The 17,988-nt window shown below is 43.0% G+C and overlaps 1 protein-coding gene across 1 annotated transcript in view; it reads left to right on the top strand.

Annotated features, from left to right (window-relative positions):
• MYO3B (myosin IIIB) overlaps positions 1-17,988 on the top strand; it is a gene marked incomplete at its 5' end in the record, with an annotated part of 364,721 nt that overhangs the window by 315,670 nt on the left and 31,063 nt on the right. Inside the window, 2 exons of the mRNA XM_017854464.1 lie at positions 2,168-2,248; positions 15,388-15,489. Of these exons, the coding sequence (XP_017709953.1) occupies positions 2,168-2,248; positions 15,388-15,489 (183 nt within the window). The remainder of the gene's footprint in view (positions 1-2,167; positions 2,249-15,387; positions 15,490-17,988) is intronic.

The following is a 17,988-nucleotide window of genomic DNA, read 5'->3' as shown; positions in this document are numbered from 1 at the left end:
CTCCCTCCCTCCCTCCCTTCCTTCCTTCCTTCCTTCCTTCCTTCCTTCCTTCCTTCCTTCCTTCTTTCCTTCTTTCCTTCCACAAATGTGTATCAAGTGCAGGCTGGGCACAGTGGCTCACGCCTATAATCGCTGCACTTTTGGGAGGCCAGGGCGGGCAGATCACGAGGTCAGGAGATCGAGACCATCCTGGCTAACATGGTGAAACCCCGTCTCTACTAAAAATACAAAAAATTAGTCGGGCGTGGTGGCAGGTGCCTGTAGTCCCAGCTACTCGGGAGGCTGAGGCAGGAGAATGGCGTAAACCCGGGAGGCGGAGCTTGCAGTGAGTCGAGATTGTGCTACTGTGCTCCAGCCTGGGCAAGAGAGCAAGACTCCGTCTCAAAAAAAAAAAAAAAAAAAAGTGTATCAAGTGCCTACTGCACAGGCTAGGTGCTGAAATCACAGCCATGAGCAAGACTGTGTAGGGGTGAAAGAAACTTTGTGTGCTGAAGGTTTGATAATTTGCGTCTATAAAACAAACTGATGAAGACAGATTAACAGGAGAAAAGACATACAAATTTATTAACATGCAAGTCATAAAAAGTATGAAACTCAAAGGCCAGATGGTTGAAGCTTAAATACCCTCTGTATAGGGGAGAGGGAAGTGGAAGATGTAGATAATTTTAAGGGAAGATTAAAAGATTTTCTGGGGAAATCAATGGGCCTAAAGAACAGGCAATAGCCTGGAACAAACTTCATCTGACCTCTGGGTGATATTTACTCCAGTTTTCCTTCCTGGGGTATGCATCAATTTCCCCTGGTTGATGAGCGATCTGGGGAAGGGATTCACACAGTTGAAAATCTTCTGGAGGAGCTAGCCTTTAATAGATAGGGAGAGTTCAGAGAAAGTCCTTCCCTGCATTTGCTGCTCCCCAGGTGCTCTAAGTTTGAAGTTCAAACAGCATATTTTGGGGAATTATTATCTGAGCCCCAGCAACTGCCATGGTCCCTGGCTTGCAGGTAAGCAAACATGTCTTTACAACACAAGTGGCAAGATAGATAGTGGCAGTATAAATGGACCAATGATGTAAAGCCCCAGTCACACAGACATGTGCCACATCTCCCAGAAAGACTGAGATAATATACACTTCAGGTCTGTGGTGAGGTGTTCTGTACCAGAGTTACTAATGTCATTTCCAGAAGGTTTTCTAGTCCAGATGGAACTTATAAACCAAGGGGACAGGTTGCTAATGTCTTTCATGTGCCCTGCCTAGTCAGTAACTCTGTTTACATATATGTGTCATTAGTGTTACACACAACATTTAAGTTTCTGTGCAATTGACAAATGATTATGAAAGCACCAGATCTTGAACAAACTGGATGATTTCCCTTATGATCTCATAACCCAGAATCCTAATGTGCCTCAGTTGATTTTGGACTTCATGAGCTCACCCAGCAACTTGGAGAGTTGTGATGCTGAGAGATGGAAGGAACAAAGAGAGACGTTATGCTCCTCTGGGTGGCTTAATGCCCCAGTTTTGTATCTAAAGGACTTACCACCTTTGCCCCAGAGAGTCCCTTCCTCTTTTCTCTTTTTTCACCTTTCTTCCCTGCCTTTTCCCTTCCCACTGCACATCTTCCTCTCCCTCAGCATACCTCTCGGCACAGAATTCACTCACAGCAAATGACAATGTTGTGCTACTTATTATTTCCCTCGACTCCCCTCTTTCTCTTCTTCAACTTTCATGTTTATATTTTTCTCCCAAATAACAGATTTTGAAAGGGTCAAGCTATTCCAGTTCCTTTCTACCATCCCTCCCAAAACCCTCCCCCTGTATCATATCCCCAAGTCTTGAAGACAGGGCTTTCTCCAGGGATTAGAATGACAGGAAACCATCTCACCTGGGGTAGGGGTCCCACGTGATTCATCAATGGAACCCAGAGTGTTCTGGAAATCACTGCCTGAACAAAAGCAACCCCTCAGAAGCATCTTCAAAGCCAAGCTGTGAGAACAGAGAGGCCTCTCTTCTCACCATAGCTCACATACCTCTGCTTATTTTGTTCAGTGAGAAAGCAGGAGGGAGGATGAGACGGGCAATAGATTGGAGGGGAAAACAGCTTATATCAATTCTCTGGCACGTTCTTAAATGAATGTCATTCCTAGCACATGGTTTTATATTTTTAGCCTGGAGAGGATATGATGCTCGGAGGAAATTTAAGAAAATAAGCAACAGAAGGAGTGAGTCTGCTGCTCATAATCAAGCAGGTAATTAAAACATCATTTTCACAGTGTCCACTTGAAAATATTCTGTGACTAACTTCCTATGAGTGTAGAAAAGCTGAATGGTTAATAATTCAGGAGCACTGGAATGAGTCAGGAGTTCTGGGAGACAGGAGTCCTAGTGTTTGTTCCAATCCTCCTTGTGTGATAACTTTGATGCTAACAGTGAGCATGAGCATTTGCTGTTTGCCATGCTTGGCTAAGGATGCTCTGACTGGGTTCTCTTGTATACCTGATATTATAGAGGAGGAAATTGAGGCCCTGAGAAGTGAAGGGACTTGTCCACCCTCACACAGCTCATTAGTTGCCGAGCCAGCATTTGAACACAAGCCGTTTGGATAGAGTCAGCATCGCATGCTGCCACCTGAACAAAACCCTTTCCCTCTTGGAGTCACATGTCCCTCATCTGTTAAATGAGAGCACTGGTTAAAAAGGTCCGGAAGGTGCCTTCCCATTTTGGAATTCTCTAATTATATGCAAGACCTCTCTCTCAGCATCACCGAGGAGGAATCACTCAGGGTTTCCCAGCAAACTGAGTTTCCCAAATCCAGGCCTATATGCAGCTATCATGGTCCTCTGGGCCCCATGGCATGAGCACATGGTGGCTTCTGTGGCTCAGTGTGCCCTTGGCAGCCTGAGAGGTGTGAGCTCTGGTTTCTGACTCATCCGTCCCCACTCTGGCTCTTCAGTCACTCTGCTCTTCGGCAAATGGCAGTGTCCACTGTGGTTGCCAGCCTGGGCTCCCTCCCTCATTTGAAACTGCATACTCCTAATCGAGGCTCTGGAAGAAACAGTCCCCTGAGCTCCAGGAGCCACAAGAAATTGGAGACAGAATGAGAGAAAGAGCCAGGCTGGTAGACTCAGCAGCAGAGAGAGAGATAGGATTTCACATACAGCTGAGCTTGAAGTAAACTCTTAAATAAAATAGCTGCAACCTTTTCAAAGAGGTCTCTGCCCAGAACCTGGCTCCAAGTAAACTTCTCAGAACTCTTAGACCACTGTAGAAGCCTGATGTCTTCATTCAAAACTAAAATAGTTGGGTGGAAAGGGTGCTATTAAAATGCAAATGTTAACTTTTAACACCATCCCCTAGGAATTCTAAGCTCTACAACTTCAAAGCCTCAGGAAGAGGGATGCAATTCTTGTTACAGCTTAAGAGAGAACTCAAAGCACATCATTTGTTCCCTACTTGCCTGCTTCTCAACACACACACACACACACACACACACACACACACACACACACACAGTCTCATTAAACGAAGGTACTGAACTGGTTTCTGATCTTACAGTTTGGTACAAAGACCAACATGCGTTTTAAAATTTAAACTTTCTTGAGCGTATTTATTGTTGATCCACTGAGTTCAGTATTAGGAATCATAAATCCAATTTTCCCTAAGTGAAAATCATCTTTAGAGTGCTCCCTGTTTTGCACTCTGTTCATGCCAAGTGAACACTGCTGTAAAACAGAAATGGGTCTGCGTCATCATCATACTATCAGGATAGTGATAATTGTATCTTTTCAGTGGAGCACCTATGGGGTAGCTACCATGGAAGGATAATGTTGCTCAGCGGAACTATAAAAAACAGACTTCTTTAAGGGTGTCTCTCTCTCTCTTTTTTTTTTTTTTAGCCTTGCAAGCACCCAGCGGAACTTTAGAGAACACATTTCTTTAAGGGCGCCTCCTTTTTTTTAGCCTTGTGAGCGCCTCCCCTTTCTTAGCCTTGCAGCCAAAGTGTTCTTGCCTATCAAGTGATGTTGAGAACTTCCATTAACTGAGTCTGCAGGGGCTTAGATGGGCATGAAGGTGGTACCAACACCACCTCTACCCTCTAAGAAGTGGTGTGGCAGCCAGAGCAAAGGCAGACAGCATCTGCCCTTCGGCCAACACCATGGACAGGAATTTGTATGCTGGTTTTGTATTGGTGGTAAAGGTGCATGAATAGGGTAGCAATGTTTGCAATTTTATGGGCAGTTTACTTTTACTTGGGAATATTTTCCCTATCTTTACATTTGAAGGCATAATTGCATTTATCTAAGAAGCAAAGCAACTCATTCTGACTTTTCTGTTTGGGGTCGTGATCTTCCCCAAACATAATCTCGTTACAAGCCTCTCTTCGTCCCATTAGGACATTTCCGAGTAGAACGAGACCCAGATACAGCAGCTCCCCGCTTTAGGAGCCTACAGGAAGTGGCTTAGGGATGTTATCATAGCACAACCATTTCCGGTTGTTTTCTAAGGTTATTCTCTAATTTATTATTTTTTCAAATCATTTCATTGGAAATTTAGATTCTGTGGAATGCATTTGTATTTCTAGTTCTGGCCCACAGTATTTTCTTAAGTGGTGTTGCTAAGATTGCTAAGATATGTTATATATTTTTAAAAGAGCAGCCCTTGAAATTTAGGAAGCATTTGGCCTACATGTTGCTACAGAGCAGCGCATATTGAAATTTGTTTTCCTTTCATCTCCTTCCCAATAAAAGCAGCCGTGCGGCTTATCCCTTTAGCTTCCTCAGAACTTCCTTTCAGAATTCCCGATCTATTACGGCACATTCACATACCAGAAACAAGATGCCTTTTCATGCTGTCAACCTTTTTCATCTGAAATGTAAATTAATTCTTGCTGGTATGCCTTGACAGAGATCAAAGTCAGGGAATTAACCTTCCCAGGCTTTCTCCTCCTAAGGACTGAGCGGCCACCATTAGGAACTCTGTGTCCTTGTTATCAGGCCCTCCTCCAGGCAGCCCTCAGTCTAGGAGCCACCATTTCAAAGGCTCAGAGTCCTTGGTAAATGTCCTCATCGTTACTTTAAACACTGAGTGAGAAATGATCTGCCTGGCTAATTATTGAGAGATAGGCCTGCTCATTTTTAATTGTGGGCCCTTCACTCAGATTCCAGGAGCAGGTTTAAGTGGTTCTGACAGCCAGTGGTCTTGGTGTGATCGAGGGAGGGACAGGGCTCCAGACTGGAAACCTCTCCCCCCACTCAGTGGGTCATTTCTTGCCTGTCAGTCTTTGAGGTAGGCCACATTTGCATTTTCAAAATAAACAGATGCCTTTCAAATACATGAGCTGGTGGTCTAGAGATCTCTGTGGGCCCAAACAGTTCACTAGCCAGTAATCAAATGCTGGAAGAGAAAACAAACGGAAAAAAATACCCTGGGTACACAAGGATACATTTCCTATGTGTATAACACTGCACAGTCAATAAAGGGCCTTTATGAGATGTAGGGGGGAGAGGGGAGAGGAAGAGAGAGTATAGGAGCCTGAGCAAAGGTATTGTCCGTCAGTTTCTTTTTTGGGGGGCTGGGGGAGGCAGGAAGCAACTTTGAATGTCACCTTGGCAAGAAGTGGCGTGTTTCATTGTTTTTAGTATTGGCTAATAATTCTGACACTGGGTTCTTGCCACAGGAAAACACATTCCTTTAAATGCCAAAGAATTAAAATACATACTTTGTTAAAATCTGAAAAAAATGTACATATTAGTGTTCAAATAGATGGTGTATTCTAAGTAAAACTAACAGTGACATTGATTCCATTACTATAATCTATTATATTTTAAATTTACCTTATGTTTCAGAAATTGGACCTAACTACATTTATTCAACCAAAAAATGCTTACATTCCTCAGTGAAAATTATCAAAACAAACAAACGGGGAAATTTTAAAAGTTCTACATATAATGTCTCATTCATTAATTTTTCTAAAGCATTGGCTTTCAAACTGCCCCTCTAATTCAGGATCTGTGTTTTAGATGAGAGAAAAGTTGTGGGCCTCCCTCTCTCAAAGGGGAAATGCCCTTTTGAATAGGTAACAGTGTAGCCCTAGGGGCTGGAAGCGTCTCCCAGGAGGAGTGGTCTTCCAGCACTTCACTGCTACACACACACACACACACACACACACACACACACACACACACACACACACAGGCGTCGGAAGAGCCACTAGTTTTCAGGAAGTTTTCATCTAATTGCTTCAGTGCTGTGGAAATTGTTGTTTTCTCTTTCTCTCTGTTTTTGGGTCAGCTTCCTACATACTCCCCTCCTTGGCCCTGCCAACCACACAGATGTTATCAGAAGATAACAATAGCTCTAACAGTGGCGGCCATTTCTCCTCTGATGCTCTTTGGGGAGAGTGCCTTTCCCAGCATCAGCAGGGACTCTGACGAGGCTGGCAGGGCGCCTTCCTTGAGCCTGTGAACAGGCGTTTTAAGCCACTGCAGCTGGGAACCACTGGGCACATCATGGGATGCGTGCAGAGCAGAATTGCTTTAAATGCTGCTACCAGAAGAGAAAGCAAACATCATATCCAGACAGCCTGACCCTACATTGTAACAGAACCAAGTTTTCGGTGTTTAAAACTGCCTGAACTTTTAAACTCTTTCAGTGCAAAGTTTTCTCCTAGTCTTTTCAAAAGACTATTTAAAAGGCTGTTTCCTTTAGCATTGTCAGTCGGTTGGCAATGAGTAGGTGGTTGTAATTTCCTAGAACTAAATTTCCAGATACAGCCCTACGTGTGCAGGACAACTGTATTTAAACTGGGATATTTCTTTCATTCGTTTACTTAACTACTTTTTGTTAAGCACCTACTTGATGCTGGGGCTCCCATGGTAAACAATGAGATTTAATTTGGGGCTTCAAATTCTCCGACTCTCATACAGAGTGCTCTAAAATATGCTTTTCCTCAAAGTCATGCTGTTTGAATAAATCAAGTACCCTATATTTTGCCATCACTCATTGGAAAGGAGTTCTGTAAAATCTAAAACAATACAAAGAGTGCAAATTATTACAAAACACAGCCAAGGGTATACATTGAAATGACCCATGCTTCTTGAAGGTAAAATGACTGTAGTAGATATTTTCATCCTGCTAAAGCCATACATAAGTAGATTGTTGATCTCAAGCCAAACAGGAGGGGGAATGTAAGTCAATGCACCATTGAGAGAAAAGGTCCATTTTGAACAAACAGAAGGAAAACAAGCATGCCCTCTGTCACTCTTTTGTGTGTCTCTATTTGTAGTTCTACCTCTATTTCACTTTTTCTTCACTCATTTCATTTCTATTTCTTAGATCCCTGGTCATTTCACACAAAAGCTTAATTCTTCAAAGTGACAGTCTGTGTCATAGGAAGCACAGGTCTGAAAGAAGACAAGATCCAAACTCTTCTTGGCCACAGGGCAGGAGGCAGCTGCCTCTCTTTTCCTGGTGTTTTCCATATCCACATATCCACAGAATAGCAATGAAACATCTGGGGGAAATAATTTACCTGGTGAACCTGAGCTTGAGATGCACTTTGAACTGCAAACTAGCCCGCCTCATCCCCCTACATCCCCATCTTCTAAACCGTTGTTTAACACAGGACAGGATGCCCTTTAGTCCTAGGCGAGAGGTCCTGCTCACTGCTCACTTCACTCTCATGCTATCTTGGTTTCCCTAGCTCTCCCATACTTGAGAAACTGGGGCTGATTTCTCTTTTTCTTTCTTTCTTTCTTTCTTTCTTTCTTTCTTTCTTTCTTTCTTTCTTTCTTTCTTTCTTTCTTTCTTTCTTTCTTTCTTTCCTTTCTTTCCTTTTCTTTCCTTTTCTTTCTTTTCTTAATTTTCTTTCTTTCCCTCACTCTGTCACCCAGGCTGGAGTGGAATGGCGCATTCTCAGCTCACTGGAGCCTCCCCCTCCCAAGTTCAAGGGATTCTCCTGCCTCAGCCTCCCGAGTAGCTGGGATTACAGGCACACACCACCACACCCAGCTCTTTCATTAGCAGAAATTGGGTCTCACCATGTTGGTCAGGCTGGTCTCGAACTCCTGACCTCAAGTGATCCACACGCCTCGGCCTCCCAGAATGCTGGGATTACAGGCATGAACTACTGTGCCTGGCCTGGGGCTGATTTCTGACAGCTGCAGGCTTAACATGTCTTGTAGAGGGAAATGTCTAGAGGGCAAGCATTGTGATTTACTTTAGGAAAACATGCCTTGTGTGTGACAAGGCTTAGAGCAAGTGGTGTAGTGCAGAGAGAGGATGGCCTGTGGCTTCGAGGTTTCTGACAAGAAATGAGCTCTGCCAAATCTCTCTTTGGCACAAACAATAGAATTTTTGTCATGGCATAGTTTGGAATGCACAGGAATCTCCTTTGCTATGGAATAAAATTATTGCCCGTGCTAGGATTAAATAAGCCAGAGGGCAGAATACTGTTTACCTAATACACAGAGAGGAAGCTGCAAAGTCATTGTGGGCTTGAGGTCCACTTGTGCCCAATATCATATTGGCACGGCACACGTCTGCTTAAGATGAGGTACCCTAGGACTCGATATTATAACTTCAGAGCACACCAGTGTTTAGAGCCTCCAATTTGGATCAGTTTTCTCCATTATGAACCTTGTTGAGCGCTCCAGACTCTGGCTGCAAAGAAGTGGTGCCTGAAAAGGTATCTTTGCCACCTCAACACAGAATGAAACAACATTTTTATGATCAATCACACACTTGAGCTGCCTTTACTCTATGTCTTTAAAAAAATTTCATGTAGAATTGTAGAATATGTTATCACATTTTATAACTTTTATTTGTTGTCTAGACTGTAACTACACAATAGTGAAGAAACATTTAGGGGAAAACTAACTGGGCTATGGCAAGAATGATCATACTATCTTTCTTCAAAAGACTCTTGGAAATAGAAAGGCAGGCTTTGTTTTACCTCTTAACAGATGAACCAGGAGTACAGAGAGTTAAATAAGTTGTATCTCTCCTTATGTGTTCTGCAAGGGTTTTTTGTTTATTTGTTTGTTTTTTTTTTGAGAAGGAGTCTCGCTCTGTCGCCCAGGCTGGAGTGCAGTGGCACAATCTCGGCTCACTGCAAACTCCGCCTCCCAGGTTCATGCCATTCTCCTGCTTCAGCCTCCCGAGTAACTGGGACTACAGGTGCCCGCCACCAGGCCTGGCTAATTTTTTTGTATTTTTATGAGAGACAGGGTTTCACTGTGTTAGCCAGGATGGTCTCGATCTCCTGACCTCATGATCTGCCCGTCTCAGCCTCCCAAAGTGCTGGGATTACAGGCGGGAGCCACCGCGCTGGGCGTGTTCTTCAAATTTAAGCACTGGCTTCAGCGCCCTCTTCAGAGCCTTCACTCAATGCTCTTTCCAGTAGACCATGCCCTGCTCTTGGTTTCCATCTTGAATATGGCACATTGGACATAAGGTACCAGTCAAAGCTTTGGAAAGAGTTAAAATACTGTCCTAGGCATATGGAGTTTAGAGTCAAATAATGAACTTTAAATGATGGCTATGCTGCCATTTGCCATGTGGTTTGGGGAAAATTACTTAACTTCTGAGCCTTAGCTTCCTCAGCTGTAAAATGGGACTCATTAAGGCCTAATCCTCAGGACTGCTATGAAGATCATAGCAGGTATATATGCAAAGCATCCTGCACAGTACCTGGCACATGGTACGTATTCACTAAATGAAATGTTACTTCCCTCTCTGTACTCCCTTCCTAAATGTGAACTATATAGGGGGGGAAAAAAAGTCTGTGAAATACTCTTCTATGGGGGACATAATAATGCTATAACTTCAGGCTGGGCACAGTGGCTCAAGCAGGTAATCTCAGTGCTTTGGGAGGCTGAGGCTGGTGGATCACTTGAGGTCAGGAGTTTGAGACCAGCCTGGCCAACATGCAAAATCCTGTCTCTACTAAAAACACAAAAATTAGCTGGGCATGGTGACTCATGCCTGTAATCCCAGGTACTTTGGAGGCTGAGCGGGGAGGATTGCATGAACCCGGGAGGTGGAGGTTGCAGTGAGCCAAGATTGCACCCTGCACTCCAATCTGGGTGACATGGTGAGACCCCCATCTCAAAAAAACAAAAACAAAATGCTGTAACTTCAAAAGATGAAACAATTTCTTTCAGTTTTGGAGAAAATAGTACCTGTCAAATCTCAAATTCGATTACAGTAAAATCTTCATAAAAGAATTTTCTGACCAAGCGCCGTGGCTCATGCTTGTAATCCCAGAACTTTTGGAGGCCAAGGCGGGTGGATCATGAGGTCAGGAGATCAAGACCATCCTGGCTAACATGGTGAAACCCCGTCTCTACTAAAAACACAAAAATTAGACAGGCGTGATGGCGGGCGCCTGTAGTCCCACCTACTCGGGAGGCTGAGGCAGGAGAATGGCGTGAACCCAAGAGGCGGAGCTTACAGTGAGCCGAGATCATGCCACTGCTCTCCAGCCTGGGCGACAGAACGAGACTCCATCTTGGAAAATAAATAAATAAATAAAGAATTTTCCAAGTCTTAACTTATGTCTTGTTTATTTGACAGGGAAAAAATAGAATACAACAATAAATAACATGTAAGAGATTTCAAGTGGTTTTGTTTTGTTTTTGCAAAGAGCTGTGCTCCATTCGTACTGAAAGCTTAATTCATTTGTGTATATAAAATTTTCAGGAACCTCAATATTGTTAAGACTTAGGTGTTGTGCTCCTGACATAATTTTCCCCCTCACTAGTTTGAGGCCCTTTCGCAACTTGCTCTGAAAGATAGCAAGTTCCCTTGTCACCCTGCTTCCGTAAAGCCAGAAATTCTAAAATCTAGGAGCTAAATATCACCCAGATTTGTTGCCTTCTGGTGTGGAAAGCAAGTTGCCTTTCAGATGTCTGAAGAGTTGGAAGATCTTGGTGAACCTATCATGTTTAACCCACAGTGACGGGTGATTGGCAGCGTAACAGCTGAGCGACAGCCGTTTGGCCAGGAGTTCAAACCTCAACACGATGAGCCATAGCAGGATCACGGTTTGATTTGCTGTGGCCATGAAGTCTGAATCGCCAAATACAGACACAGAGGCAAGGGTGACAGCTGGTAGCCATTCTCGTCAATAAAGTTGTGACGGTTGAGATGTACAAATAACTAGAGCCTGCTAATTTCATAGACTTTGAGCCAAGTACTTAGTGTCAAAACCAGCTATGGTCAATGATGCAAATGGTTGTGAAAAGTCCTTCAACAGCAAGGCTCTCCCCATCAGACTCTTTCCTCTTGATGGATTAGAAGCAGATTGGATCCTGCTTTCTAGGAATAGATCCAGTTTGAAGAAAAGGAGGCCTTATTTTTAAAAATTCTAGTAACTTCTTAGAAGTAAAATTTATTAAGTATAATATACATACAGTAAAATTCAGTTTGAGGAAACTGGATCCCCACCACAATCAAGAAAAGAACATTTCCAAAAGTTTCCTTATGCCCTTCCTGACGTCCACCCCCACTCACCCTCAACCCCTGATAACCACTAATGGGTTTTCTGTCCTATAGTCTTTCCTCTTCCTGAGTCTTGTCCTTATAGTCTTGACTCTGTAAATGGAGTCATACAGTGTGAAACTTTTGAGTCTGGCTTTTTTCACTTAGCATAATGCTTCTGAGATTCATCTGCATGTTGCATTTTTTAGTAGTTCATTTATTTTCATTGCTGAGCAGAATTTCAGTGTATGGATGTACCACAATTTTATTCATTTACCAGCGGAAGGACATTTGGATTGTTTCCAGTTCTTGGTGATTATGAATAAAGCTCTTATAAACATTTAGAGCATTTTCCTTTTAAGTAAAATGTATAGGAAAGTAAATAACTTTGCTTCACAGGAAACTAGAACTGTAGGGGCAGGAATGATCCTAGAAGTGGGAGTTGTTTTCTTTTTGATTAGCTGACAGATATGGTTATTTTATACTTTTGCAGAGCAATTTATAGTCTATTCAAAGCACTTGCACACACCTTACTTCCCATAATTATCATTATGGTAACCCTGAGAAGTAGGCTAGGAATCTTGCTTCATTTTACAGGTGGAAGCTAGGAAATCTCCTATAATCCAGACTTCCTAATCCTTATTTGCTGTCCTTCCTTCCAAACATTTTCTCAACATCCTGTCTCTGCAGAACATTCTGCTAGGTTCTTTTGGGGTACCCACAAAAATTTTTTTCCCATCAAGACGGAGCAGTCTTACATGGAATCAAACTGAACCCCCTGACCCAGGCGTGAGAGGAATACAAAACTGAGCCACTTAACACAGCCACAAGAAGCGAACAGTCTATAAGCTACCAGAAGCAGGCAGGACATAAATTTTAAGAAAGAAATCCTGAAGTTGGTGGGAGTCAGAAGAGAATGGATTGACAGTCCCTAGATGATCAGAAAGAAGGGGAATTCCCCAGACAATGCTGTTCCAGGACAAGCAAGAAACTGATTTCGAGGATAATGGAAAACTTCCCGCCTTGGCTTCCAGGTTGGGGAAAACAGTTACCAGGCAAGATTTTCTTTGAACTCAGTCAAAGTTTAACTGGGATAATGACTGGAATTAAGTACTGGATAATCAAAGTGGAAAATGCTTTCAGAGGCCTGAAATTGCTAGACTTGTTTTGTGTGGTAGAAATGGAGGCCAGGATTTCTTATGGGCTGTAGAAAAAAAAAAAAATGTGTCAATGAGATTCTGTTCTTTAAGAATCCAACTTTCTTGGTGCTGCTTTTGGTGGCATTTGCCTGTCAGACCTCCCACAAGTTGGCCTCTTTATCCTTTATATTCTGATAAGATGGCTGATGACCAGCTGTCAGTCCAAGCCAGAAACCACACTGGCTCCTTGTAAAATCTGCCAGCAGCAGTTAGGAGGGAAAGCCTGGGCTTTTGTGCCTCATGCATATGTGCCTTCTCTGCCAGATACAGTAGGTGCCCTTTGCCAGGCCCATTATGAGGGCAGGAACGTTTACCCAGCCTAGATCATCAACCAGGAATCCTACCAGGACAATGTCTCTGTGAAAAAAATGCCTGATCTGTCCTTTGGGTGGATCACTAAATGCCAGGCCAGGCCAGAGCCTCTTTCTGTAGCAGCTAATCTGTGGGACCATTAGAGGCCCAAGCACATGAAAGAATGTACAAAGGTCTGATTTTTTTACTTTCATTTATAAAGGGGGAAAAAAGGAGAATAGGGATTATTATTTTTAAATGTTTAAATAAATGACCTGCATCATGTAATATTTAGGAGTTCAGACATTAGGAAAAAATTTTGTGCTTGGGTTCAAATCCTGGCTCTGCCACTCTACAGCTGTGGGACTTTGGGCAAGTCATTTAACCTCCCCTTGTCTCAATTTCCTCAGCTGTAAAATGGGAATAAAGTAGTCTCTCTCTTTTAGGGTTACTATGAGGATTAAATGAATTAATGTCTGTAAAGGACTGACAACAATGCATAGAACATAATAATCCATATGTGTGACAATGTTTGTTAAATAAAAATAATGGAGCTTTTCTTACCTCTTCCCACCCAATTTTCCCCCATACCCCCCAGCCAAATCAAGCTGAAAGTACATACCTTTCAGCTTGATCTTTTCCTTCTCTTTCTTCTAATTTCCATCCTTAACATCTGTCATGCTACTCCCCAACCCCAAAATTAGATTCCTAGGGCTGCCATAACAAATTACCACAAACTATGCAGCTGAAAACAACAGAAACTTATTCTGTCACAGTTCTGGAGGCTAGAAGTCCATCAAGGTGTCAGCAATGTTGGTTTCTACTGGAGGTTCTGAGGGAGAGTCTGTTCCAAGTCTCTCTCCAGTCTCCTGTTGGTTCCTGGCAATCCTTGGCCTTCCTTGGTTTGTAGACCCATCAGTCCACTCTCAGTTTCCATTGTCGTATGCCTTCTCCCTGAGTCTCTCTGTATCTTCACATGGCCTGTTTGTAAGGACGCCAGTCATTGGCTTCAGGACCCACCTTCATCCAACATGACCTCATTTTTAATTAACTACATCTGCAAACACTGTTTCCAAGTAAGATCACATTCTGAGGTTCTGAATAGACATGAATTGTGGGATATCACTAGTCAAACTGATACACCCCCCTTAAAAGTTGCGGGTGCTTTCATATCTTTAATCTCTTTTTACTCTTACTTTCTGTATTAGAATGCGAGGAAGGGCCTGTGTCTCTTTAAATTTACTTTGAGGCAGCTAGAAATGTTTACTTGGCCACTTGAAAGGAATGGAGAGACAAGGGTGATAGCAAGCTGGGTGTGGAAAGGTGATGCCCAAGATGGAGGAGTCAACCAGAAGGAGGGAGAAAGACAGGATTTTAAAAAATCGCATCTGAGCAAATAATAAAGGAGAAAGGTCAGAATACCAAATATTCTAATGTGGTACATTTGGAAGCACTGCTGCCAGAAATAGAAATAACCAAAGCCAGAAGGAAGGTGCAGGAAGTGAGAACAAGGTCTAGGTAAGAGGCCAGGAAAAAAGGAGATGTGGACAGAGTTAGGGTTGACTGCCTCGGGGCAGGACCAGAAAAAATCTCCTCCATGAGGAGGGGGAGTCCTACTGCCAGTGTAGTTTCTGTCTAAAGTCAGGAGATCCAATGGAAAGAACCTGCCTTCTCCAGATATCTGAGGTAAAAGATGTTGGAACATCTTCAGCCCCTCGTGACCTTGAGGTCATGGAGAATGGAAGAAGAGATGTGACAGCTGTGAAAATCCCTGGTGGAGCCATTATTTTGGGGGAATCCAGCAGGAAGTAAGCTGACTGGACAATGAGAAGCTGCCATGTGATATTCCTCAAGTGAATATAGTGTGCAGTCTATCTTCTCCCTGACAGTGTAATAAAGATCTGTGGTCAGGGCTGCAAGATAACAGGAAGGGAAGGGCATTTCCAAGAGGCAGAGATGTGGAGGAGAAAAAGGAGCAGCTTCCTGGGAGAGAGCTCACCCTGTGGTTTACTTCCCTGGTAGGGGCAACTGAAAGACAGCAGGAAAGCTATCCAGTGACCAAACCAAGAGTCCTAGCCTGGTGCACTCATGACCTCTGTTTGTCACTGAGTTTCCCTATTTGACTAATGTGATCAGTGACACAGTTTCCCCAAAATTACCCAATGTCATTCAGCTAGTAGAAAATCTAGCCAGAACAAGTATTAATTCTCCTGTTTCCTACTATTGTGCCCTTTCTCAACTATACTGTATTAAATCTTAAAAATAAGCACCAAGTCCATAGGTGAGATTAGTCACCTTGGTGCCTTGAACCATAAGAAAAGTGTGGATTTTCCTGGCCAACTTGTATCACCCAATTTGGTAATTCATCTAGGTGTGGGAGCATAACCTTGAGAAAGTCCTTTTCTTTCATTCCACAGGGGATGCTTCAAACCAAAGCAGTGGGACACATTCCCCCGTCACAGCGGGTACCAGGGGAAGTGGCAAGGTTCAAGACTGCAGCGAGCCTGGTGACCATAAAGGTGGAGTCTTTCGAGGTTTGGAATGGGTGTTCTAAACTCAGGGGCGTTCCAGAGAAGGTTCCAAAGCTGGAAGTGATCACCTGTTGTATAAGAACCTTCTGTCCACTACTCCTTTTTTCTATAGGTGACAGCTGATTAAATTTAAGACCAACCTTGCAGAGGACTCTGAAAGGTGATTTCATAGAAGGGAATAGAATAGACAGGGATAAGCTCAGTTCCTCACAGCTGCCTCTCCACCTCCTTCCATATTGCCTGGGACACTGGTCTAGTTGCAGCTCTCCTTACCAATGGCTTCTCCTTAACTCATCCTCTTGAGGCAGACTCTGACATGTTTGTATCAGATTTACCTTAAGACTGAGGAAAGTTTTGTGTCTCGGGAAGATCTATGATCCAGAACCTGGTATATAAATCTCAGACTGATTGAGAACATTCATGGAAGGAAGGGGTACTGTAGACAACAAGTGGAAACATGGGTTTCTGGTCTCAGTCCTCCACCAGTTAATATCCCTAAGCTCCAGTCATGGTAACATGAGAGAATTGGACTAAATCATGGTTTTCAAACGTTTAAAAAATATTGCAGTCTCACCCTTTTGAATTTTGAAGGTCCCTGGACTTCTGCTTCAGAGGCTGTGATTTTTGAAGTATGGTGTTTAATACCAGCACCTGCATTTGATGGAAAGTGAGGATTTTGTGGTAGAATTTACAGTTACAGTTTATCTGCCAACCCCAGTGCCACTGCCCAGTGTGTAGGCAGAGAGGCTCTGGGTACTTCAGACTCCTTTAGTATCTCTCACTCAGTCTGTTTCAAGGAAATATAGAACTGGAACTTTACCTTGGGGCAAGGAGGTTAGGGAGTAGGAGACAAAGAAAGGTAGCAGGATCCAGGAGAACATCAGTGTTTCTTGAACTTGAGGAGACTTGGGGATGGAGACAATGGGAGAGTTTTCATTTTCAAAAGAAGCATGGCTGGCTGTTACTGACTGAAGGTGCAGACCACTGTTTCCCCCTAGAAGCCACAAATAGGAGATCCTCCGAAGATGTGTTGTGTTTGGCCAGGCACAGTGCTTTTTAAAAAACTTTGAACCTGAATGTCTTTAAGTGGGGTGTGAATTCTCTGGTTCATCACAAAGCCCACTATTTCCCATCCTCTTTGCCTGATACTTCACACATTTATATTTCTTCCTAAGTGGCCCCAAAGGCATTTGCAACACCTCCTAATGGTGTTCTTGGTGTTTTTTGTTTTTTGTTTTCCTGACGGTCAAATGCTTTTCCATCTTACTTCAAAACAGTCTGGTAAAGACTTGACACTTGACTAATTTTCTCCTTGAAAATATGAATGGCTCATAGAGCTCAATCAAAGTTTGGAAGGATTCAGTTCCTCCAGAACTCCACTCCAAGTATTGCTTTACTTCATTAAACCAGAAACATTTAGGAACCCTCCCTGATGAAAGGTGACCCATCTCTAGAGAAGCTTCTATTGTCACACCTGCACATTCCCCAAGTTTGGCATTTTATAAATATTTAAGTTCATAATTTTACTTTTCAGCCACGTCACTGGTCTTATTTTATTTTATTTTATTTTATGTTTTGAGATGGAGTCTCGCTCTGTGGCCCAGGCTGGAGTGCAGTGGAGCAATCTCGGCTCACTGCAAGCTCTGCCTCCCGGGTTCACGCCATTCTCCTGCCTCAGCCTCCCGAGTAGCTGGGACTACAGGCACCAGCCACCATGCCTGGCTTTCTTGTATTTTTAATAGAGATGGAGTTTCACCGTGTTAGCCAGGATGGTCTTGATCTCCTGACCTCGTGATCCGCCCGTCTCAGCCTCCCAAAGTGCTGGGATTACAGATGTGAGCCACCGTGCTCGGCCTGGTCTAATTTTTTTTAACTCAACCTATTCATACACTTAAAATGAGTTACCTTCTCTCTCTTCTTTTTCCTTCATATCTCCATTTCTCCAATTTCCTTGTTCAGCAATTCGTTTGCCAGAGAGAAGCCAGGTGATTCCAACTGTCGCCAGATCATACTGAAAACTGACAATTTTGGATGCTGCTTTGAATTCAATGGTTTGATAATCTTATTTATCTCTTTAGTTTGACCCAAATCCTTCTCCTTGTGCTTCAGCAAAGCTGGAGGATGGAGGAGCAGATTCCCTCCTAAGTTTTATTCAGAATATTCTGTAAGTTTCTGGTTTTATGCTTCAAATAACTCTTAAAAATCAATATTTTGATGACTGAAGTATAAATTAATAAGAAACATGGAATAAGTTTTCCTTTCAATTACATGAACAGAAATTCTATGGAAACCCCAGCAAAGTAGCTGGGCGCATTTGCTGAACCAGGTAAAGATGTTGCTTCCTCTCATTCTGGTCTTGGACATGGCACCTTCATAAGGAGAGTCCCAAACCAAAAGAGATTTTACAGTTTTTTTTCTAGATCTCTTTGTGCTTTTTTTCTTCTCTGGATGGCTATTGCTCCTTACAATCTTTTTTTTTTTTTTTTT

This window comes from Rhinopithecus bieti, unplaced genomic scaffold (genome assembly GCF_001698545.2).
Source record: "Rhinopithecus bieti isolate Rb0 unplaced genomic scaffold, ASM169854v2 scaffold_37314, whole genome shotgun sequence".
In the NCBI taxonomy this organism is placed as follows: domain Eukaryota; kingdom Metazoa; phylum Chordata; class Mammalia; order Primates; family Cercopithecidae; genus Rhinopithecus; species Rhinopithecus bieti.
This window is presented reverse-complemented; position numbering and strand designations above follow the sequence as displayed.